The 24979-nt window shown below is 44.1% G+C and overlaps 1 protein-coding gene across 5 annotated transcripts in view; it reads right to left on the bottom strand.

Annotated features, from left to right (window-relative positions):
- The window catches only part of SETX (senataxin), a 631151-nt gene extending 606961 nt beyond the window's left edge, over positions 1-24190 (bottom strand). For 2 of the 5 annotated variants that reach the window (XM_086924766.1, XM_086924768.1), the window contains exon 1: positions 24070-24190. Coding sequence is in view for 1 of the 5 variants with exons in the window: in XM_086924764.1 (XP_086780890.1) it covers positions 1251-1309 (59 nt within the window). In the remaining 4 variants the exon portion in view is untranslated. Of the gene's footprint in view, positions 1-1250; positions 1356-23982 lie in introns of those variants that run through there. The other 3 variants (XM_086924765.1, XM_086924767.1, XM_086924764.1) reach the window with 3 other exon arrangements.
- Positions 24191-24979: the final 789 nt, after the last annotated feature.

The following is a 24979-nucleotide window of genomic DNA, read 5'->3' as shown; positions in this document are numbered from 1 at the left end:
TTAAACTCTTACTTCCTGCCCGAGCAGACAGGAATGTTCCCATACACGAAAAAGAACTGTGGATACATTTACATTTGTCTACGAGTGCAAAGGCATATATGTTGGTTCCTCTTTCCCGTGGTACACTGCTAGTAGGTCAGAGTGCAGAGGCAAAGGAGAGGATGGATTGAACCTTACTTCCCTGCTATAATTAACTCATGCCAGCTGAAGCGAGAGGATTGCTGAAGTTCAGGTTTCCTTTGCAGAAACCAGACGTCCTATATATGATGTAACCACAGGCCGATTAGCCTTTATGTTCTGCTTCACATGGCATGCGGCCAGACTATCTCGAGATTGAGTGGCGATCCCGGTCCGCATCTATTTTGGAGGCTGTTAATCACCCCCCACTATTGGTAATTCATAATATCTATGTACACATACGACTGTCCCCAGCCACTTGTGATGTAAATAACCTGCTGCTTTCTTATGTCTGGCACTCTCCAGGACTGTGGAGAAGGGGCCCACTCATGAGCGTTCTAAATCAATACCTTGAATACATCCTGCACCGATTCCCGACTCTTTCATCAGATACAGAAGGCCGAGAGGGGGGTCACATGAGGTGGTCCGGGCAGCCCCTCAACGCTGCTCCCTTCAAGCGCACGGGACACCTCCCTTCGCCTGCGCCAGGCGCTGCAAAGGCATTGCACTGGCGTTGCTGTAATTCCACAAATGACACCCGGCGGCGTCTCCTGCGCTTCTTTTGGGTGTTTTGAGCACATATGGTCAATCGAAGTATTTTTTAAAGTAAATATATATTTTTCTTACAAAAGAGCTGGGAAACGGGACAAACCAGGGGAGGGGGGTAACTGCCTCTGTGTTTCGGACTACTGTTGTCAGAAAAGAAAATGCATAAACTCGGAAATATTTCCAGTTAGTGAGTGTGCAAGACGGCCAAAAAGAAGCGCCCAGACCACTTCTGCGCTAGAACAGCGCAGAATACTTCACCATCATTCGTCCCCGGAATGCCAGCACGCGAGTCTACGCCGCACCCGGCCGAGGGCACTGGACTACTCGCTCTTTCCCAAAAACGAATATTAATCCTTCCCCTCCTCACCCACCGCGTGTGCATCCCACTCGCTCCATTAGAGCCCGCCTCCCCTCACATGCGGAAGGCACTTTGCTGCACGTCTGCAGTGTACAAACACCGGCTCTACACGGGCGCTCCTGGACTGTACAACGCCCGCCACCACCTGTACCCCGTGGTCCATTACCTCCGCCGTGTGCCGCACACGGCCACCACCTCACAGGTGGCACCGATCACCGCACACATCTTTAAGGTGGCCGGTTCCTTTGTCTAGCGCCTCTCTCCCCCTTCCAGGCGGACAGATGTGTGCACTAACACACCGACGTGCACACGCCCCCGCAGCATCAGTGTTCTGCGCCAGGGTGGCCTCCCGTGCAAGCTTTAACTAGCTGGTTCCCTGAGCGGCGTCTAGTCGCATCTCCCACCGGACACATGCCTCCAGTCCCCCGCTTTCTGCACGCCGTGTTCATGCCGCCCAGAGAGCGGCGGGGGCTGAGCCAGGGTGCCCGGGGGCAGGCCTCCGTCTGTGCCAGGGTAACCCGATCCGACACAGGAGGCTCCGCAAGTCACAAATAGCGCGCTCGATGCCCCATGAGGGGCTGGGCCCGCCAGGGCCCTCCTGCCTGCAGTGTCCCCTCCCCCGTATAACACTTGCACACCGACACCGCGCCGTGTCCTCAGAGCCGGGATCGCGCCACTCGTGAAGAGCAGAATGGATGAAGCTATTCACCCGCAGGGCCAGGCTGGTGTGTAGAGAGTTGCTGTGTGCAGGGCGGAGCGCGTCCGGGTCACAGTAGTGCCACAACACACTACACCCCACGCGCCTGCTTCCCAAGGCAGGAGGGGGTCTACAGGGCGAAAGCAAGGCAGGCGCTGACCGACCCACTGTTCGAGATCCAGGCGCACTAAGGAGGGCAGTGCCACACTGCGGCAATGGCCCGACTGCCTTCAGGGCCAGCAGCATTTCCGAATTCACACGTGTGGGTAACACGGAGGGGTGTCCACGGTTCTTTACACCCGTGGGACATTTCTGCGCACGACGAGGTCTTTACAATAATGCAACACCACTTAATTCTAAGTCAGCAGAAGGTGATGGATAGAAAGGTAAGGAGTGCACAGGAGGTGCAGAACGGTGATACCACGGATACAAGAACTGTGAGGGAGAGGGTGTGAAAGAGGCACAAGCGATGGGGGTGGAGAGAGGGGGAAGGGATTTAAATGGAGAAGAGAAGTGGAAGACAGGATGAGAGGGAGAGTGTGGCTGAGTGACATCTGGGCACACACCTAGCGCCTCGAAGCCAGCAGCAGCGCAGTGCTTGGTGATGGCTGCACTCCCACGAGACTTTAGCTGATACAGTGTGCTGTCTCTAGGCACTATATCTAGTGAGGGTTGCGGCTTCCATTGCACACCGTGGTAGAGAGGCTCTGTGCAGCGCACAGCGCGCTCTGGTGCTCCCTTTGTGCACGTGAACACACGTGACCTCCACTGACCCTCTTTTCAAAGGTTGCTTGCTGTTCTGTAACTCCAAAGACTGCGTGGATTACATTCTCACACACAGCAAGAGTTAGAAAGAGCGCACAGACTCGGTCCTCGCAGCGTTAGAGGCTGGCAGCTTGATTCCGAATTTGCTGGAGGCGGGTCATGCGCCAAGCAGCAGTGTCTGGGTCTCTGGGCGCAACACATAGAGCAGACAGGACATCCACTGCCGTTTGGCAGACGCCCAGGTCCCTAGAGACACACGGAGAGGGAGAGACTATGGTGCTGTAAAATGGGAGCGATGAACAGGCTTATTAAAATATCTTATGGGGATAAAGCACCTCCGGCAGAGATCTTTGGGAGCCAGCTAAATCTCACGGAATAATAATAATGGAGAGAACTCTCGAGGTTAACAGATTTGCTGGAAAAATCTGAATTTTGTCTAGCTCCAGTTTTGAATAAAAGTAGCATAGATGGTTATTGTGTCTCCCGCATCAGCTGTAGTGAATAAGGTCTATATTTTGGCTTGTATTCACCACAGCTTCATTTTGAAAGGTTTAATCCCTAAAATATACTTCTAAAGAGAACGTGCCTAACTCGGCTCTAAATAGAATTTTTGAAAATGTGTCACAGCCTTATAGCATTTAAAGTACTTCTGACAATTAATATGCAATTCTGGGCAGGCGGGAGTTAAGGTTTAGCACATTATCATGTCAACATGCTGTGTCTGGCTACGGGCTTCCTTTTTTAAAAGACTTTCATTTTCATTACGGCTTCATTAGACGCGTTCCACCGTTAAAGGCCAGCCTGCAGTGGAAATACGCGTGCCCAGGGATTTCTCAGAAGCGTGATGGACTGACGGAGATTAATCCTTGTGACCGGGAGAGCAGGATGCGTGTTATTTTTACTAGGACTCACATTACACAAACTTGAAATAAATAAATAAATCACTGGCAAGCAGTGATCTAAAACCTTCACTAACGGTTTGCCAGCAATAAGACCCTGACCTGGAAACAGCAATGTTTTACCAATACTTTATGCAAATCACCAATACTGGAGTTGTGGATTAACCAACCAGCCTCATCTGCGCAACTCTTACTATGTAAAACAGCTTTGCGGAGGCCCCGGATTAAAAATGCATACAACTCTTGCTCCTGCCGGCAGAAACTGCGAGGATTACATACAGGATGCAATTACCACCGCGAGGGACCTTTCGAAAAAGAAGCTGATCTTGTAATGTAATGTGTCAAGCATGACGGGAGGAGCGCGCCTGAGGGTCTAACATCATAGACACATTAACTACAACAGAAAACAAGTCGTCCACCAATACTAATAAAACTGCAGTGTCAGGGTAAAAAAAACACAGATTTGCAAACAAAGTCAAGAAAAGTTGCATAGGCGCCATTTTTAAAGTCCAAAAGTACAGCGTGCAGCACAGGAGAGCGTGTGGTGCTTCCAACTGCTTTGGGGCTGTAAATAAAACATAAGGAGTATGTTGTATTCTCTGCACTTATGTTTCTCTGTATCCCTTTAAGTCATGCATTCCATTTTCCCTGATGTCATTTTCCCCTATGTTCTGTCTTGTCAGTTAGCTCCTGCTTTCTGATGGGAACACCAGCTTTTCTCTATGGTGCTTAATAAACAAGTGTTAAGCCTTTCATCTGTCTACTAACTTCATTTACAACACATGGCGACGATGAACAGAAGGAGCTAAACAACCATAGAGGGAGAAGAACTCCACTGGTGAAAAGAACCACGCGAATTTTTGAGGAAACTGAGAAAACAACTCTAAAGAACCACGCAAGTCTTAAAAAAAAAGAGGAAAATATATTACTACACATCTATTGAAACAAGCAAGAAGAGCATATTACGCTGGATGTGGAAACTGCAAAAATCTACCTTTGAATTGAAACCTGCAAGCCTCCAAAGCAACTGGTGAGTTGGAGAAATTATTAACAAACCCTTGCTGTGTGTCTCGTTGTAATTCTGATTAACTTTGATGAACATCAAGCTTAAAGACTACACAGTCACAGAAATACCACGTTTGAGAAAGCTCCGTTTTTTTTTAAAGAAAGAGAAATTCCTGTTGACTGTAAAATTTAAAGGAGATGTAAACGTGACCTTTAGAACGAAAACGGAGTGACTGGTGTAGCATTCATGCTCAAAACATAACTTTATCTACGTAATCCTGCTCAAACTGACAACCTCAACACAAATATATGTGTTGCATCTTTTGAAAATACACGAGCGCACTTCTTGAGCAGAGAAGCACAGCAGACACACGAGCGCAGGAGACTCACCGTTCCAATTTCGACCATTGTTTTCCTTCGCAACCGAGCTGCGCGTCCAACAATGCAGGAAGTGAAGCAGTGACGCGATCACGCAGCGTTCATCCGGACCACTCCGTATCCTAGCAACCGACCGACGCGAGTGAGCAAAGTGCCGGCAGTGACGCAACCAGGCAGCGTCCATCTTTGATTACCGCGTATCTTGGCAACGCGAGTAGAAATTGTTACAGACGTCCTGAGTAATGAGCGTTACTCGGAAAATTTACCGAGTAGCTTGGAAATCTCTGTAAATCGTAAGGAACGAAAGAAAAAGGAATTGAAAGGTGAACGCGTCAGCAAGGGGAAACGAAGGGTGAGTGCACCATTTACAAGAGAAAGCGAAGGGTGAGAGAACCTTACTTACAGTCTAGCTTTAATGAGAGTGCACAACGAAAGCTGCAAGTTGAAGTGTTGGAGCCCCAGGGAAGAGCTTCTCTATTAGACACTGCATGGTGTAAGCTACCAATGACCTTATTCTTTACATTAGACGGGTAAAGAAAGAGCAATGGAGTGCATATAGCATATGTTAAGGAGTGTAATTGTTATCCCAGTGTGACTATTTCTTCATTTTTTTTATTAAAAAAAAATATAATACATTTTTTTTTTTTTAAAATAACAAGAAAAAAAAAATGGAGAACTTAAATATCATTGCACCCCCATTGTTCTTACAAGCCACAGGAGATCCACCCATTGAGTGGGATGAATGGATAGACATTTTCGAGAACTACATCGAAGCACTTGATGGGAAAGATTTTAGTGCAATTAGGAAGAAGGCTCTCTTGTTAAGTGCTTTGGGCAAGGAGGGTCAACATTCTTTTAAATACCTTCCTGTGGCAGTCAACCAAGATGGTAGAGCAATAACTAATGTATACACTGAAGCTAAAGCTCGGATGAAAAAACAATACGCAAAAGAAGTAAATATTGTTATGGCGCGACACAAATTTTACACTCAGCCTCAAAGGAATGAAGAGTCGGTAGATCAGTTTGTGGCTAGACTACGTGAGTTGTCGATAAAATGCAGTTTTGGAGAAATAAGAGATGAAATGATAAGAGACCAACTGATAGTACAGTGTCGAAATAAAAAGATGCAAGAAAAACTGTGGGCAGCAAAAAACCCAACCCTACAAATGGCCATTGACATAGCAAAAGTGGTTGAGGAATCGAATGCATGCATGAAAGAGATGGAAAAGAAAGATAACGCAAAAGGCAATGCTCAAGGCAATGATGTTTCGTGTGTTGACCATGACGAGGTTGCTGTTGTAAACAAGAGGAGTGTGGATCTGGGAGGAAGTAGCCAGAAAAAATTTAACAATACATTTTCAAGTAACGATAGAAATAGATTCCAAGGAAGAATGTGCAGTAGGTGTGGGAGCACTTTTCACAATTCAGACTTTAGAAAATGTTTTGCAATTGACAAGATGTGTAGGAAATGTGGGCGGAAAGGACATTTCGCGAAGATGTGTAGAAGTACAAACGTCGATAAAGTTGCTGTCGTTGAAAACAGGGATGAAGTAAGAGACTTTGTTAGTGTTGAAGGTGCGAATAAAATACTGTGTTTAGGTGGAGACGGTGTGAACGAGGGTGAGCCTGGGAGGAGATTCAGACCAAAAGCTCTATTCCTCATTGATAAAATTGAGGTCCAACTGATGGTTGACCCTGGATCCTTATGGACCATTATTCCCAAAGATATGTTCCAAACCAATTGGAAGGATGTGCAGTTGTCTCCCAGCGACATTAATGCCTGTGGTTTTCAAGGTGAAAGCATAGATGTGATTGGGTTCATGGTGTGTGTAATAACATTCAAGGATCGTTCAGCTGAAGGGAAGGTGTACGTAGCCAAGTCTGGTCCTGCAATTTTAGGATGGGGACAGCAGTATGACCTTGGGATAATAATAAATCCAAGAGCAGCACAACAGGTAATGGTAGTAGACAGTATAACCACGGATTCGATAGTGGAAGGGATGAATGGTTTGTTTGATGAACATATAGGAGAGTTAAGGGGCTATGTGCATAAGATTGTGTTGAGGGATGATGCCATACCCATGCAACACAGAGTCAGAAAGGTTCCATTTATCGCACGTGAGGAAGTGAAGAAGATGTTAAAGGAAATGCTAGATCAGGGTGTGATAGAACAGATCGAAACGTCACCTTGGATTTCCCCCGTGGTTATTACAACCAAATCTGATGGGAAATTTCGTTTTTGTGTGGACCTTCGCACCCTGAACCAAAACATTGTGACAGATAATTTTCCTTTACCGAACATCAATGAGTTGGTCCTATCACTAAAAGGTGGGAGGTATTTTTCCAAGTTAGACCTTCGCAGCGCCTATCATCAGATAAAACTACACCAAGACTCTAAAGCACTTACAGCGTTCATAACAACCGAAGGAATATACCAATTCACGCGAATGCCTTTTGGACTTGCCTCTGCAGCTGGGGTATTTCAGAGGATGATGGGTGTTGTACTAAAAGGGGTGCACAATGTTGTGTATTTTCAGGACGATGTTCTAATATTTGGTGCCACTGTCGAAGAACATAATGTGATTTTGAAAACTGTTTTAGAAAGGATGGAACAAGCGGGTTTAACTCTCAAGAAAGAGAAATGTAAATTTGCAGTGGAGGAGGTTGAATATCTTGGGTATACATTGTCTGTGGATGGTGTAAAACCCAAGAGAGATTTATTAGACTCCATTAGAAATGCACCATCTCCATGTGATAAGGATCAGTTGAGGTCTTTCCTCGGCCTCATCGAGTACTACGCTAAGTTTGTAAGGGATTTTGCAGAGAAAACTGAAAAGATCAAGGTGCTGTTGAGGAGTGGTTGCAAGTTTGTGTGGGGTGTGGAACAAGATGAGTGTTTCAAAAGAATCAAGGTGGAGATTTGTGAGGCGGGTATTTTGACACCGTTTGACACCAACCGTAAGTCGGTTCTGACAGTGGATGCAAGTGCTGTGGGAGTTGGTGCTGTTCTAGCTCAAGTACACGATTCCGGTCTTAAAACTGTAGCGTTTGCCTCAAGGACACTTACTACAGCCGAGAGAAATTACTCTATAATCGAGCGTGAGGCTTTGGCTGCAGCATGGGGTTGCGAGTATTATAGAATGTACCTGTGGGGGTTTAAATTTACATTATTGACAGACCATAAACCCCTGGTTAAGATACTTTCGCCTGGTGGCGCTGGTAAAGGCTCCGCCAGGTTAGCGAGACTCGCCGCCAGGATTCAAGAGTACTTGTACACCGTGGAATACATTCCCGGTTGGAAGAATTGCCAGGCGGATGGACTCTCTAGACTCCCACTACCTTGGGAGAGAGTAGACAAGTTAGGGGTTGAATCTCTCAATTCGGAGGGTTCTGTTGCTGCTGTAGATGAAGTTGTAGATATGTGTGCTGGGGCAATTACTAGAAGTCTGTGGAACACTTCAATGATTAAAGATGCAGTGCTGTGTGAAGTCAAAGATTTGATAGCAAAGGGCCCAAGGAGAGAAAGTTGTCTATCTCCTGCACTCCGTCCTTATTTGAAGGTTCTGGATCAATTGTCTATCTTGGACAATGAGGGATTCTTGATCTTAATGGATGACAAATTCATTCCTCCACAAGACGTGCGATTTACCTTGTTTAAGCTGGGTCATGAGGGCCATTTAGGGCAGTCCCTTACCAAGAGGAGAATTAGGGACAATTTTTGGTGGCCCGGAATGGACTCTGATATCTCACAGTGGGTGGAGAGATGTACCGATTGTTTAGAAAGTGAAAAGAGACTTAAGGTGGGTAGTCATACTGGTTGTGGCTCAATAACGGATCCCAAGTGCCCCTGGCACACCATATGCCTCGACTTCATTGGTCCATTTCACCAGTTGAACCAGGATTTGAGGTTTGGGCTGGTGGTAGTTGATGTCTCTTCTAAATGGTTAGTAGTCAAATTTATGAGGGAGATCACTACGAGCAACACTATTGCCGTACTGGGTGAGATTTTTAGGGAGGAAGGCTTCCCCACAAAGATTATTACTGATAATGGGACGCAGCTCACCTCCTTGGAGATGGCTAACTTCTTGGGAAGATGTGGGATCATTCACTCAAGGACCTCGCTTTATAACCCCCAGGGAAATGGCATGGTGGAGAGGGCCAACCGAATGGTTAAAGGTGCTATTCAAATGGCGATTTCTTCCCGGTTAGATGTGAAGAGTCTGGTAAATGACCTGGTGTGGGCCTACAGGACCACTGAAAATGGTGTGACTGGTTTGGTCCCGTTTTCTGTCATGAGGGGACGTCCAGCGGGTACCAAACTTGTGGCTGCATGGATGAAGGAACTCCTGAACGCTGATCCCCCTGCCAGTTCTAATGAGCCTGACATTGTTTGCAAATCTGATGGCGCGTGTAAGTTCGCTGTGAATGATTGGGTTAAGGTCAAGCCCGGTCGAGTGGGTGCCGGACTGACGAAGTTCAGGGGTCCATTTAAGGTGAAGTCTGTACACAGGAGATTTGTCACTTTATTTAATGGTGAAAGTTGGAACTTGAGGCGTGTGGCACTGTATAAGAAAGCCGAGCAAGAACCGGTGAGGTCCAGCGAGCACAGGGCATGTGACACCAATGAGTCTCGTACTAGTAGAACCCAGAGAGTGAGGAGACCTCCAGCCCATTTGCGCGACTTTGTTTGCAAGTAAGGTCTTCCTCTGTAACGAAGGGCATAGCCTTATTATGTTTTTTTTTATGTTTCTCCATGGGAAGGGAAGAGGATATGTTGTATTCTCTGCACTTATGTTTCTCTGTATCCCTTTAAGTCATGCATTCCATTTTCCCTGATGTCATTTTCCCCTATGTTCTGTCTTGTCAGTTAGCTCCTGCTTTCTGATGGGAACACCAGCTTTTCTCTATGGTGCTTAATAAACAAGTGTTAAGCCTTTCATCTGTCTACTAACTTCATTTACAACAGAGTAACAACACACGCATGAGGGGCAGTCCTGATGGGAGGTAGTAACAGAAGAGAAGGAGGTACTAAGGGGGGACTACTAAACCTATTCACGAATTAAAAGCCACCATTTACTGAAGACAGTAGCCAATTGAAAAGATGGGCGGGGAAATGGGCGGAGCTTCCAGTCCAAACCTGAATACAGCAGGTCTCGGAGAAACAGCGCAAGCAGTGCTAGACAAGACCTAAAAACTGCAGGGATTAGGGTTGTTAAGCAAGTGTTGGTAGGGGGGAAGGAAGGCGAAAAGAAGCATATGATGGAAGGGGTAGAAGATGCACAAGAATGAAAGATCACCACAGAACAACTTAGGTGGAGCACTACGGAGTCCGAGGGGAGAGAAGTACCGGCACCAGGAAGAGCAACATGGAGTTGGAGAGGGGAGAAAAGCTCACAAATGAGACACCTGGCAAACACATGCACTCATGGAGTACTTCAGCAAAAAGAAAGAAGAATTGTCAAAGCAAATAGATCTATTTTTGGGACCGGTTCGCTTGCTGCCTTTTACCCATCCTGTACAGCCTTGCAGGATTCTGTGCAGAATGGTGAAAAGCTATATAAAAAAAGTCACCAAAAACGAGCAATGACATGGCTGCGTCATTTTGTAGACATGTGCTAGAGAGCAACATAGAGTGCAAGGGGGGGGGGGGGTGAGTACGAACACAAGGGTGACGGCTGGAAAACACATGCACTCTAATGAAGTGCTTATCCAAAAATAACATTGTCGTTCCTGAAAAGTAAGCAGTGGAAAGACACAAGAAAAGAGACTACTCACCAGTGAAGGGGCAAACATACAACAGGAAAGTAAGCCTACACGAGGCAAAGACAAAACAGCAAGCTAGAGTGGCAACAAAGCCAACCATTGGCACACACATATATATATATATATATATATATATATATATATATATATATATGTATGTGACTGTCACACACTGAATCCTCGAGTGAAAAAAATAGACGGCACTCCAAGTCGATGTTCTCCACAAAAGATTTATTGGCAGACCCCACTGCCCCCTCGACAAAAAAATATATATATATATATATATATATATATATAGCCTAGGCCATCCAAATTCTTGCACAATTGCACATGGTGATTCAATAAATGTAATTGGAAACCTACCCTGCTGTGGTGCCGTGACTTTCGCAGAGGAAGGAGGCGAGGGAATCTCAGGAACAAATATATATATATATTTTCGCTCCAAGTTTGCCCAAAGACAAGCGGCACTCAAGCAGCAGCAGGTAAAACAAGCTCATTTATTGGGTATAGATCGTTGTCACACCAGCAGCAACAATGGCCTCCCGTCATTGCCTCTGAGGAAGAAGACTACGGACTTCGAAACGCATCAGGCTATAACTTTGACGAGAGACTGCCTATGTTACTGCTGGTGTGACAACGATCTATACCCAATAAATGAGGTTGTTTTACCTGCTGCTGCTTGAGTGCCGCTTGTCTTTGGGCAAACTTGGAGCAAAATTGATACACTGCAGCCCGGCCGTGAAGCGAGCACCACACCAAGACTCTGGGGCCGGGCGGCTTGTTATCCAACCAAGTCGTGTTTGCGTAACAGCGGCATGGGATTGAGGACGTTTCTCACTAGCAGGGGTTCTATCCAAGGACTTTTGCAGTGTTAATTCAGTGCACCCATCAGAGGATTGATTAGTGGCACCACAGTTCCCATAATGCATCTGAGCGCAACATATTTAAATTTGAACTGTGGGGGGGGGGTCACGCAAAGCACTTCCTCCCGTCATTGCCTCTGAGGAAGAAGACTACGGACATCGAAACGCGTCAGGCTATAACTTTGACGAGAGACTGCCTATGTTACTGCTGGTGTGACAACGATCTATACCCAATAAATGAGGTTGTTTTACCTGCTGCTGCTTGAGTGCCGCTTGTCTTTGGGCAAACTTGGAGTGGAAATTATATATATATATATATACATACACACATCCACATCCATATATCCTAAGTCTCTTGGAAAGATGACGTGCTACAAATGTTAGTATTTGGAGCCTGCATCCCTACGCAGAGCCTTGCATGAGGTGACATGACTTGAGCCCTCAAATCTATATTGGCCACTGCTAAGTCCAGGGCTCCAAATGAGATTTGTTAGTGGTGGTATGTTACTCACTACTTTCAGAAGTTGTGAATAAAATAGTTTCATGGGCAAAAAAATTAATTTCACATTTCTGAATGGGAGTATTATCTAGCGAGTAAAAACAAAATGAACAAACTACTAACATTTTTAATCAATGGGTATTCTATGCAAGCAATACTTTCTTCATAGATTGAGATTCATAAACAAGCATTTACAATGCAACGGTTTTGCCTTTGGAAAAGTTAGAGCTATTGGCATTGTAAATGACAATTTTTTTATTTATGTTTTCTTTTTGATCCCCGATAAACAAATGGCATTGTCATTTACAATGCCAATAGCTTAATCTCTCGCAAATGCCACACACACCCACACCGAGCCCCCCCACACAGAGCCCCTCCACACAGAGCCCCCCCACACACACACACACACAGCTCACTCTGTTGATATTAAGAACAGTGGACATCTACAAGGTGATCACAATCTACCAAGATTTCTCATTGCGCTTTTAAACATCTCACTGATCCGAAAGAAAAACTCTGTTAAGCGAAGAGGCTGAGAGTCACAAATTACTATAGTATGTGTATGTTTACACTCTGAGAATTCAAAGTGAACTTTAATACAATTTGGTTGGGGACTGAGGTAAAAACAATCCCAAACAATGGGCCTCCAAAATGCCGATGGGAAACCAGACTGGAACCCGCCTGACCTAAAAACGGAAGGTTGGCACCAGAACCTCTGACCACCACCGAAAGGGTCATGGCCGCATAATACAGAAATACAAAAAGTATTATTTCTAATTCAATCTCCCATAAAGAATCTTTACATTTGAAAAAGTAACATAAAAAATGAATGAAAGGTCTACCCCAGAGAAAGTACTTCGCTTTATGCGGGGTGCGTTTTGTTTGTTTGGTAACATTTCCTCCAAGTGTTACCAAGAAAAACAAAGTGTTCGTGTCACGTGTACAAATGCGTCAATTACACATAAATAAATGCACAGTAAAAAGTCACTAAAATGCAGATTTATATTTCTCTTAACACACTGCATTCTCTTTAAGCAAAACATTCTGCAACCAAATATGATTTAAGAGTGACGCAGTGTTATTCTGACAGTTTTTAAAAGCTGCTTCCCTTTGCATGATGCAGAAGCCTTCTGCAGCACAGAAGACTTGTAAAGCAAAGTACAAACCCAGTGAACGTATTCCACGTGTTTGCCTAAAAGCTCATCTATTCATCTATCTGTACGCACGCGTAGCTATACAAAACACCTAAACTGCACTAACTGTGTAATGTTTAGAGTATGCGGGGCCAGCCTCGGAGACGTTTCATGCGGTGATGGCAGAACAATTGGAATGCCTGTCAATAAGGGGTTAATATATGTAAATTGTAAATTGTTGTGTCTTATAAAGCGCACTGCTACCCGGAGGCCTCGTAGCGCTATAGACCGCTGGGGAACCCGTCCTGGCTTTCCCTGTGAGATAGTCCCTCCTGGGGGTCTCCAAGGTGAAACCAGGCATCCCCGGCGTTTGTGTGGGGCCGTTGTGGAGATGAGGCAAGCTAATGCCCAGAGTTGCCGAGTGTGCTCCCTGGTCGGAGTAGGCACCGATGCGAGAATTATCAGTCCGCTGATCCTGATCCAAGACCCTGACCTGACAGAGGGTTTAAGCAGCTCCCTGCCCTCTCTGTCCATTCCTCTATTCAACAAGAAGGTATTTTTGACCCATTTCATGTCCCCTTTCACCAAACTTGAGGGTTTATCAAACAATTCTGGTCGTCCCAGTTTTGCACACATTTGTTGCACATACTTCAACCAGGTGATCTTGTCCCAGTGGTCCAGACTTAAACAATCTTTTAAGATTTCATGATTTACATCAAGCTCTGGGTTTAGCCAAACTGCCAACCATTTTAATAAGGGGGCCAGGGCGATTTTGTCTTCCAAATAGCCTACACCGCACTCCTGGTGAACTATGTAGTTCTTTATTAAAGATTAATGCCAAAAGGGATAAATAAATTTATCCTCGTAATCCCTTATAGTTGATTTCATTCAAAAATTGCTATCCCGTGCTCTGTCATAAATTGTAATTTTTCGTGGAGTGGTAGTGCTCGTAACGGTATTTACTAATTGTGGTTTGTATTACTCCTTTCAGGACAGCTAAAGAAATGAAAAAGGGAAAGAATTGTGATTAGTTCAATATAATTTGACAAATAGAAAAGAAGTCTTTAAGAAAAAAACATTGTCAAACCATGTCCTCTATTAACTTATCAAGCACTGTAGTACATAAACAAAACACTAAAAATGTCAGCATAAATCATACATGATAATGAAAATATTTAAGCCCCCTCCCCTTTAACGTCACTGGTGACATCTTCTACATATCAGGGTTGCCTAGGAGGAATTCTCTATTCCTTCTCTAGCCCATCCAAGGAATACACTCACGCTTGCAGGCTGAGCCATTAGGGGCAGTGGGGGGGAGAAGAGGGAGCTGTGTGTTTGAGCTCCAGCAAGATTTTGGGTGCAATTTGGAGTTTCTTTAGCCTCAGAAAAAATCCAAAATATGTCTGGCTTCATGCCTGGGCACAGATGCACATACTTATGGAGCCCAGCATGGAGGTAGGACCCTGTTTGTATTCTATTTAAGGATAAGAAGACATTCAATCATCACCTGGCTGCTCACTGGGGGTGCATACACATTCACGTCTTTGTCCGATTGAGGAGCTAGGATGCTGTTTGGATTTTATTTATTGGCCTCAGAAAAATTTCAAAATGCGCTCGTCTCCTACCTGGGGCACAGAAAAAAAACACACACTCTGCTGGAATGGTGTTTGCATTTCCTTACTTTAGGAAAATATCCAAACAGCACCAGTCTCCTCCCTAGGGCGCGCGCACACACACACACACACACACACATTCACATGCACGCACCCACCCAAGAGAGGAACCCAGATGCTCTTTGAATTATGCTAATGCCGGAAAGTTGAAATCTCAAATTGACTGGTGCAGCGCTCACACCTGTCACTTCGGGGTTACACTCCCATCTCTGAGGCAGGTGCTCCGTCCACCCGGTGGTCGGAGGCTGAAGGTAGGCAGAAACAGTAATACAAAAGAGTTTTAAGTTCTTCCGCCTTGCCAGTGAGACCTGACACTTCACTTCAGCTGCAACGAGAAATGCAGTGTTTCTGAATCGGACTCTCACGCTGACGGGTGTTGTTGTCGTTTTCACTTCCTGGTTTTCCGTGACTGAGGCGGGAGGTGTGGAGTCCAGGTTGGCGAGCGCCGGCGCTGCCCCTCCCATCGCGCGCCTGTGGGTTGCCCTGTCGGCTCGTGCGCTCGTCTCAAATGTTGCACCACCTGACTGAGGCCGGGCGCTCTCCGCCCCTCCGGGCCGAGCCACCTCTGGGCAGGGTAACGTGGGCACCGTCTTAAAGCGAGGAGTCTGGAGCTGCACGTCAGTCCGGGAGCCCCGCTGGACTAGCACCGGGAACAAGGTCTCGAAACGCGGGATGCTGCGGGACGGTCGCCGGCTGACAAGAGCCGCCTGTTGACTTTACACACGAGCCGAGCCTGTGCCTTGTCTGTCGGGATTGTAAACACCAGAGTGGGTGTACAACACGCGACTCGCCCCTGTGACTTTATGGCCGGGTTTTGTGAAAGAACGAGCCATCCTGACGCCCAGGGTGACCAGCCCGACGGCGACAGGCTGTGGTGTAAGACGTGAATATGAGAGATACTTCATACACATCATTTTTTGAAAAACAAAAAATATGATTGCTGCTTTTTATGAAAGAGAAATTAGAAAACTGTTTCCGTGAAATACTTTATATTTTTTCGATTTTGCACTTGAAGCCCGTTTTTAAAGATTTGGAAATGATGATCAGAGTTTTTAACGAACGGCCATCCAACTATTTAAGTTTCACGACTACCTCCATGGAAATGGGTAGTAGTAGCTAGTAGCCTATCTTGCCGAAGGGGCAGGCAAGGAATCGAGCTCTGCGCTTCCCAGGCAAGTTGACCATTGACATATGAACAGGACGATGAAGGTCAGCAACAGAGTGGAAGGCAATAAAACCGAGAAGAGCATCGTCATATCCAGGCACTCCGCTTAGAGTTGCAAGTGCACTGCACTGGGGAAACACTAAAGATTCTACACGCGTTACAGAATGCAGCGAACCGGAAAGAGTATTCATAATTAAGGATGAGGTATTTTGAAATCCAAGACACTCTCCCTCTGCCGATATACTGAGGCTTTCACTGCAGTTATGTGGTGTATTAAGAGCTGTAGAGTGGAAAGAACGCTGCATGTTGCCGAGAGTTGCTATTAGGGAAGACCATCTCAAGAGGAAACAAGCGGCAGTGGAAAATCGGCGTAGCTAGCAATTTAGAACAAGTCAGGTCCCGGGCCGCGCTGTGATTGGCTGACGTCACGGGGGTGTCCCGGGCCGGCAGCCAATCACAGCGCGGCCCGGGAATGACGTCACGGGGGTGTCCCGGGCCGGCAGCCAATCGCAGCGCGGCCCGGGACAAAGGGGCGGGGCTTAAAAAAAGCACCAGAAACGCCCCCGAATCGCGTTTTCGGGAGAAAGCGCGATTGACAGCCTCTGTCTCCCAATGGCTAGCCTCCATTTATCGATCATATATAGAACTCAATAGGTTTTTTAGCGAATGCTCACTACGTGAGCATTTGCAGGCAAAACCTAAAAAACTTTTTAACATTCACGGGTCCTTAGAGGGTAGCAGGTTCTGGAGTTTGGCTGCATGAACCGATATGTACCAGTCACCTTACAGACTTTGTGAGGCAGTGAGCAGATGTCTACCTCCAGCACCATGTAGTGGAGCAAGTTCCTGAGTTTGGCGGCGTGAACCAAGATGTACCAGCCACCTTATAGTGTTTGTAGCAACAGGCACATGCCTACCTGAAGGACTGTATGGGGAAGAAGGTTCCACAGTTTGCTTCAACAGAGACACATTAGCTACCCTAGGGGCTCTGAGATACAGTATGCAGACGCCCACCTTCAAGACCATTTAAGGGATTTAGTTACGGAGCTTAGCTGTATTAACAGCCAGAGGGTTACAGACCAGAAAAGGAGATGCACAGGCCTTCTCTGTAGCAATTTTGCTACTTCACCAAATGTCCCTTCCAAACACCTCGCTCCAAAAGGAGATCGGGCACCGCACAGCAAAGAAAATTTCTGTATTGGAATGTGGAGGACATCTCTGCCAAGATAAGGATGGTAACTTCAAAAAAGTTGCTTGTCATGAAACCCACTTCATGGCCACTAAACTAATTAAGAGGAGAGAGCAACACTCCACAGATAAGACTGAAAAGAGGATTGGGATGCCCAGAGTGTGTTTATATGGTGGAATTTATGCAGGGACAAAGTGGCTTGGTGATTTTGAATACAAGACGCCCTATTTGTAAGGCACACCACTTGGCCAAAGGTGATCCGGAGCAAATTACTCCACTTGACAAAATTGTGTGATCCTGGGCACATCTGCTCATGCCTAAGCACCTCAGTTCTTATACAGTAAAAACATAGGTCCTTACATAACACTATGAAAACATTTGTACTGTAATACATAATCAATAGTACTAACTTTTTGTGAAGCTGTAAACAAAAAATAATAAAGTCAAAGCATAACTGGCGTATTCCTCAAAAATAATTGCCATCAGCAATTAAACTAAGCAAGGCAGGTATATTATTGTGGTAAAAACGGCAACAAAAACGTGGAGCTTATATTTTATCATTACAGAATTACATGGAACAGAATCTTTAGAAATGGCTTGATGCACATTCATTACATTAGAAGTCAGCTTTGAAATGAGATACAGCAAGTGTCTAGGACCGGTCTCTATAAAGCAAATTCTAAGCTACCACCGACAAGACAAACAAGGGAAAGGGACCCAGATAAAGTTCATTCAGAGTAAGACAGCACTCCCATCAGGAGTCTAGATTCCAAATGGCCTAGTATCAGAGCAATGTTACAAGGCACAGCACATTTATGTGCAGTTATGTCCAAGGATTTGAAACCACACTTTGCCCACTTCAGATTTTACTGTGCAACATAAATATATCCACATACTAGTTTATTTAGGGTACGATAGCCCATTAAACTGTACTATCATACCAATACAAATGTAAGAAAGTTACCTAAACTTCATCTTGAAAATTAATCTTCAATTAGACCATATCTCCATATCTTCCAGTCAATAAAGTATCACTCTTGTATGAAAAGATTTCTGAACACTACCAAAAACATTATCCAGCACTATTTCTAAATATGAGCAATTAACTTGCTCTAAGACTTCTTTTGATTCCATATTAATTGGTGTCATAGATGTATTTGTCCCCTTACATATCCATGAGGTCTATAATTTCCTTGACATTACCACAGCTCTAATGGCTCTTCATAAAGCCACTTTTGGGATGGCCTAGAATTTTTGGCATTATAAATACAAAACCAATTCATAATATTCTATATGAAGTTTTCGACGATAAATAAAAAAAAAGGAGGTATAGGTCTGTTACCAATTGCACCTCCGCCCAGGTTTAGAGTTCTTGTTACCAGTTCTACTAGCACTCTCCAAAATCTCATTAAAAAGGAACACTGAACGAGGTAAAAGTTCTGTAAAGCTCTGCAGGGTAGCACTCCTACCCATGGGACACACATCCCAAGTTTAACAGAACAGCACTGTACACATCCCAAGAAGCTATAGGGCCATCAAATGATGTTGCCTCTAGCACCAAGTGAATGACGTCAAGAACTAAAAGATTAACAATTGTGTTAGAAAGTGTGTGTTGTGAATCAAGCTTCCCTTGTGTACCCAAGGAATCATATTCAAGGAGTTCCGCTGAACATGTGTTAATTATATGAACCATTGTCTAAGAATAGTTTCATTTTGTGCTGATCATCTCAAGTGGAGTTGTTGAGAAAGTATGAGGAAGGTTTGCCTTACCTTAAGAAATGGTAAGCAATAAAGATTTTAAATATTGTGCGGCTGTTTCGGATTTGCTAAAAGGGACCCTAATTATGGTCATACCATGCTGAATTTGCAGAATCTATTAGTAGAATGTGTGATAAATGTATAAAAACTCTTGGGTTTAAAACCATGAATATCATTTTTATGGTCTGGCTTGACAGCTCAGCTGTGGCTAGACAATTAAGTAAGAATTATCAGGAGAAGGGCTTTGGCTCCTCCTACATGTTAGGAGCTGGCAGTTGTTATAGGTGTCTCTAGGGGTGCTGAGGAGATGGTTTTCATTTGTATATCTAATTGACTTGGATTTTCTCATGGTGATGCCGTCAGCACTCAATGCGTTTGCCATAGGATTTTGCTTAGACTTGTTTAATTGCGGTTACGTTTTATGACTATTTCTGTAATGTCCCTTCGTGATATTCCATGCATTTGTTTCTATAATGCCTTTACTAATAAGTTAGTAACACATTTATTTTAATTTTAACCTAGAACTCGGTTATTAGCACTTTATTGTTTATTCTGTTTTACTATGCTGAAATGTATATTTTTCATCAGGAGTGTAGTCTCAAACTGCATGATCTATTGGAGATTCTGGAGCCAAGTTAATTAGGTAATAGTTGGGGTGTTAAAAATATTGGGGTTCAGGTGATTATTATGGTTTGGCTCCCAACCCACACCATTAAACATCAGGAGGAATGCATTAGCGAACCACAGATAAGGGCTGGTTCTTCCTCAATCCACCAAGCTACTGCGAGGACAAAGGAAGGGCATGAGGGAGCTGGGATGCACACCAGAAAATATACAAACTTGGATTACATAAAACACAAGGACGCGCCAATCCAGCCTCACTTTGTAAACACACATATCCCCAACACAACAGTGGCCGAAAGAATCCAGGTAAGCGAGACTACACAAAACTTTAGCATGAGGGGATTTGGATGGCAACCCCTCACCAGAGGTGCAGGTACATATTCTATAGATTAATGCTACCACTGCTTAGTCTACTACAACATGGTTAAACAGTGCAGAAACACTTTCTATTAAAAAAAGTGCCCTTTGCGTGTCCTCTCCACCTATGAACCAAGTTTTAGGGTTACAGTCCATTTTAACAGGGTGACCCTCAGTGGATATGCGTAATTTTCATTGTCACCGAGGAAAAAGAAAAGCTGCAGTAATTTTCCAGTCTCTTGTCAGGAGATCAAAACAACAGAGAAGCAAACTCTAGCGCCTAAAAGACTTTTCGTCCCTATAATTACTAGGCATAAAGCATTAAAAGTAAACAGAAAAACAAAAACAGAAAAACAATACAGCTTTAAGAGTTGACCTCTTCAAAATATAGGTAGGGGGGGTCAAAAAATAGAAAAGTAAAGAAAACTTTCTGGCTTCATTTAACAGACTTAAAGCTATCAAACAGCACCACTCATGGCATTAAGCTATACTGCACCTGAAAATATAGAAAAGCCAATTAGGCATCAAATAAATAACGTAATTCAGAAATCATGAAACCATCCAGTCAGGAAACAATATTGTGATCAGGGCCACTTGAGTATGTGATGCTATGGCCTTGGCATTTTCCGCATAATTGTGAATTTACCACTTGCACATAATCCACCATTTGCTGCATACTTTACAGATATCAACAAAAAATATTTCTAGCTCTTATCAAAAATCACCTTTATGTTGTGGACTGCTTTACTTAGACTTTAAATTAAAACTAACATGGCGAAACGCTTGCTCACACAGTATTAATCGGTCTTAAAATTACAATATCGCAAGAAATATGCTGCATTAAACAGTATAATTATTTTATTGCTGCATAATTTAGTTAACCCTATGACAGAATTTTAACCTCCATTGCCACATATTTCCAGTAGCCCTACTCGTAATGCACTAACAACCCTATATACTACAGTGCACAAAGAAGCCTTAAATTCAAAAATAGACAAAATACAATTTTACAAAGATCTGGATATCTACTACCACTGCCAATATTTCCTTTACAAAATACATGCTTTCACTGAAATCTAAACACAGAAATGCATATGCTGAAACATTACAAATTCCATGTGTACGCACTACAAGAAAAAATACAAAATCACAATAGGCGCTTCCAGGCGTGACAGAACACCAAGACCAGTGACTCAACCAAACAATGACTGCCAGCAAGCTTCAAGCATAAAAGTGAGTAAGACCTGCACATCTGAGAAAAACCGCTAAAGGCTATAAAGCAAGCTGGATATGATATTTCAATCACTTTGAGGCTTTGCAAAGCATGCACTCTACTGTACCTTTCTACGCATATGCAAAGCACCGATTTATTCTCTCTCAAATCCTGGCTCTATATTGCTCCAACATAATGTTTCCTGCAAGATTCATACAGCACTGTGGACCGGACACATAATCAGCCTGGTGGTGTAGTATTCCTCAATTCCTACCAGTATCATTTGAAATATCTTCAATGGGATACTTTTTCAAAATATATTTATACACCTATTTAAAATGCATTTGTGTGAGCAACGAAACAGTACGATATTTAAAAATCAAAGGAACAATTGAATGGTATTGCTTCCTGTGTCTGTCGTAGAGCAATATAAGCACAGTACTTAGTTTTGAAATCTTAAATGGCTGCGGTTTGTTATGTCAAAACAACAGTTTGGTTCTGCATTTCTAGTTCCGTAAAAGATAGTGTTTAATGAGCATAATTAAAGAAAGTGAGTTATTTGGTTAACAACCTAATGCTTTGAATGACTATGATGCTAAATGTTTGAGTGTATAGTATAAACAGTATTTAGATGTCGGACTAGGCGTAAGAGGCGCATCACAGACAGCAGGTACCCACTGGTGCTACTTGTTACATACACTCTTAAACCATTAAATAGAACATCCTTAAGGACACCCTTCAATCAAAGGATATCTTCAAATATATCACATCAAGCTTATACAAAAAGTGCAGAAAAAGTCCAACATATTTCTCAAGTTGTTGAACTCAAAATGTGAATAATTGTTCGTCTTGGATCAGACTGGTAGATTGTTCATAATCTTTGTTATTAGTTCTAAAAAAACGATTCGATGCTTCAAATGCATAAATACAGCAGACACGTTATTTATAGGAAGGACCTGCTATTAAATAATAATGACCATAAAACACTACTTAATAAGTATGTCCACGTCTGCTAATATGGTGTTCCGAGAACTGAAATGGACAATGAACAGCACTGTTAATCCTGGGACAGTTTTCTCAAATAGTGGATCAAGTCAAGCTGCAAGATTCCTAAACACCCCTGAAAATGATTATAAGACGTATGCATGATTTGTATTAATTTGCACAGCAATCAGGTTGCCAGCACTTGTTTTTGTTTTTTAAAGTAAATAAATGGAAGCACTCCTCATGGAAACGGTGAACCTTAAGGCTACTATTTTATTGTGGTCAGAAACCGTGAATTACATGATTATTGGAAAAAGGGGATTCCGCCACGCAACATTCCAATGTAGAAGTTGTGATTATAACGTAAACGGGTGTAAACAGCGAAATTAGGTAAAACAAATGATATTCCGGAATACACTACAGTCTTGAAGCAAACATTCTTACCATGCAAGTAGTACACTGTAGATAAACATTTAGGATAATGCAGAGTTTGGCAGGCAATTTTTTGCTGAGCAGCCGGGTGCTTTGCAGTGACATGCGGAGTGTGCGGCAGTACAATTTACACGGCGGCTGGAAAAACTGGTACTCACAGGCAACATTCAACTTTTGAGATGGGTGCATTGAGATGGGTGCCATAATAGCCTTTGGTAAAGTATGTAAATTTAGTAGAGGCTTTTCCTGGTAGGTCATCAGCACCCGGAAGTAGCTATCCTATGCGCAGTCGAACCTACTATACATCAAGCTATTGGCTGAAGTAACATGTCTAACAAAAGCGAGTATGTGATTTGAGACAAAGATGTGTGTATTTACAGAATTCGTACGCGATTTGTTTGGGGTAAAAATGGTTGCATTTCCAAAATGTTTTTAAAGGTGATATTTAAGTACTCTGATTGATTAAGTGCCAATTCATGTGGTTTTGGGGAAACGATACTTTGGGGAAAGGATACTATTATTACATTTGTGACAGGGGTATTTCAGCTACAGCCATGACGTATTACCTGCGTGGAGGCATTCAAAACGGAGAAAACCTTTTTACATTACTGCTAGCACCCTGGTGCACCGAGGGGATTACTGAAAATAATCTTGCATATGGCGGCCACTAATCAAATCTTGTCTGATGTGGTCACTATTACAAATCTAATATTACTAGTTCGAGATGTATATTGAGGACTAGTAGATCTCATTACAGAAAAGGTGTGATATGATATCACCGGTTTCACGGAGTCCAATAAAGCAGTATTTATGTTGCACTATAAAGGCATTTCTACTGGGAAGCAGGGGCACACTGCAGCAGACCTCTTCCTTTGGGCGGTGATTAAGTAGGCATAGCAATCCTACAAGAAAACTAACTGGGGATGGTGCTTTCCAAGACCACATGTAAAACCAGTGAACCTAGGTGAGCCGACGACACTACTGCATAACTAGAGGTGTTTGCAATGGAGCGTGCATGGAGCGACGTTAACCTGGTTACTTGAAAATGACGTAACTAAATGACACTGTCTGCAAACTCGCACTGTAACTCGTTTATGTAACCATGCCTGCAGCTTCGTTGTAAAGGCATTGCTTGGAAGTGCATCTGTACTAGTTTGACTTAGTATAATGAGTGAAGTTTGACCAAACTATACTATCACCTATCCCTGGAGTTTTTGTCCCTCAAATAAGAGCAAGGCCGGGTGGTCTGCAAGCTGTCAACAGCAGGCATGCGCCCCTGGCCGCCAGCTGCGTGCAGGGTAAGTTTGAGGAACAGGGGGTCGCCCCAACCCCCTGGGATGTTGTAACTCCCAGTGTGCACGCGGCAGCCCCGGGATACTTCTGGAAGCAGTATTTACATTCACAGGAAGCACCGGGAGGGCTTCACTGACAGGCCACGGTAAGTTATGAATGACGCCTCCATGTCACCCCCACCTGTGGAAACCCTCACGTGTGCTCTCACCTGACAACCGCTCGCCTCGTCCCCTCACCCTGTCACGCCGCCGCCCACTCTCTGAAACCATTAAGCCCGGCCAGGCCTAGCACTCACCGGCCCTTGCGTGATGCCCTGGCCGGCTCCAAGCCTCCTCCCACCGGCGCGGAGGCCCCGCCTCCCGTCTCTGACGTCACCGCGCGCCCTCTGTTTATTTTCTTCTTTGGGGCCGTTCTTCCTCCCGCCCTCCCTTCCAAGCATGCTGCGCCGTGACGTCACGGAAAGATGGCGGCCCCCGTCCGTAAAACGAAGCACAGAGGAACGAAGCCGAGGAACATCCGCCAGGTAAACATGGAGATAGAACACCAACTTTCGCTGAGGTGACGGCAGCGGCCATTTTGAAAATGTGATCCAATGAAAATTCCAACCAAGTTATTACTCATAAGCCTGTTTTCTTTTAACACACGAATAAACTTCCACTAAAATTTAAAATAAAACGAATTACTTATAATTAACCGCAATACAAAATGTATTAAACATTGATTTATTTTACCGTCTACAAATGATATTCCTTAAAATTGAAGCTCACTTAAAAATTTGCAAACATTTGTGACGAATTTTCAATTTTATTAAGAACAGGGAGGTGAGAATCATGCTTCTCTTTTCTTTAACAGCAGCCAATCACAATAACGTTTTAATAATACTACATTTCCCATGATACAATAATATCAAAAGACCAACCATAGAGTCACTGCCCTATATAATCCCCTCACAGCATCTCAGTGCCCTCTTTCTTGGTTCAGAATCCAGTAGTAACAGTTAAGTCAGTTCAAAACCATACAACTTTGTAACATGAATTCTGCCATGACAGGCCAATTTTCTCCTCCGGTCCACAAAACGAGACCCAGTTGGGGTCCAACACAAAACTCCGACCAACAAGATGCAAAGAATCCTTAAACGACTCTACAGCCACCAGCAGTGGGCCAGCGTGTCACCAAACCAAGGTTTCCATAGACCAGGTACATCC

This window comes from Lissotriton vulgaris, chromosome 5 (assembly GCF_964263255.1).
Source record: "Lissotriton vulgaris chromosome 5, aLisVul1.2, whole genome shotgun sequence".
Lineage (NCBI taxonomy): Eukaryota > Metazoa > Chordata > Amphibia > Caudata > Salamandridae > Lissotriton > Lissotriton vulgaris.
The sequence above is the reverse complement of the archived record's forward strand: the minus strand, read 5'-3'. Positions and strand labels throughout refer to the sequence as shown.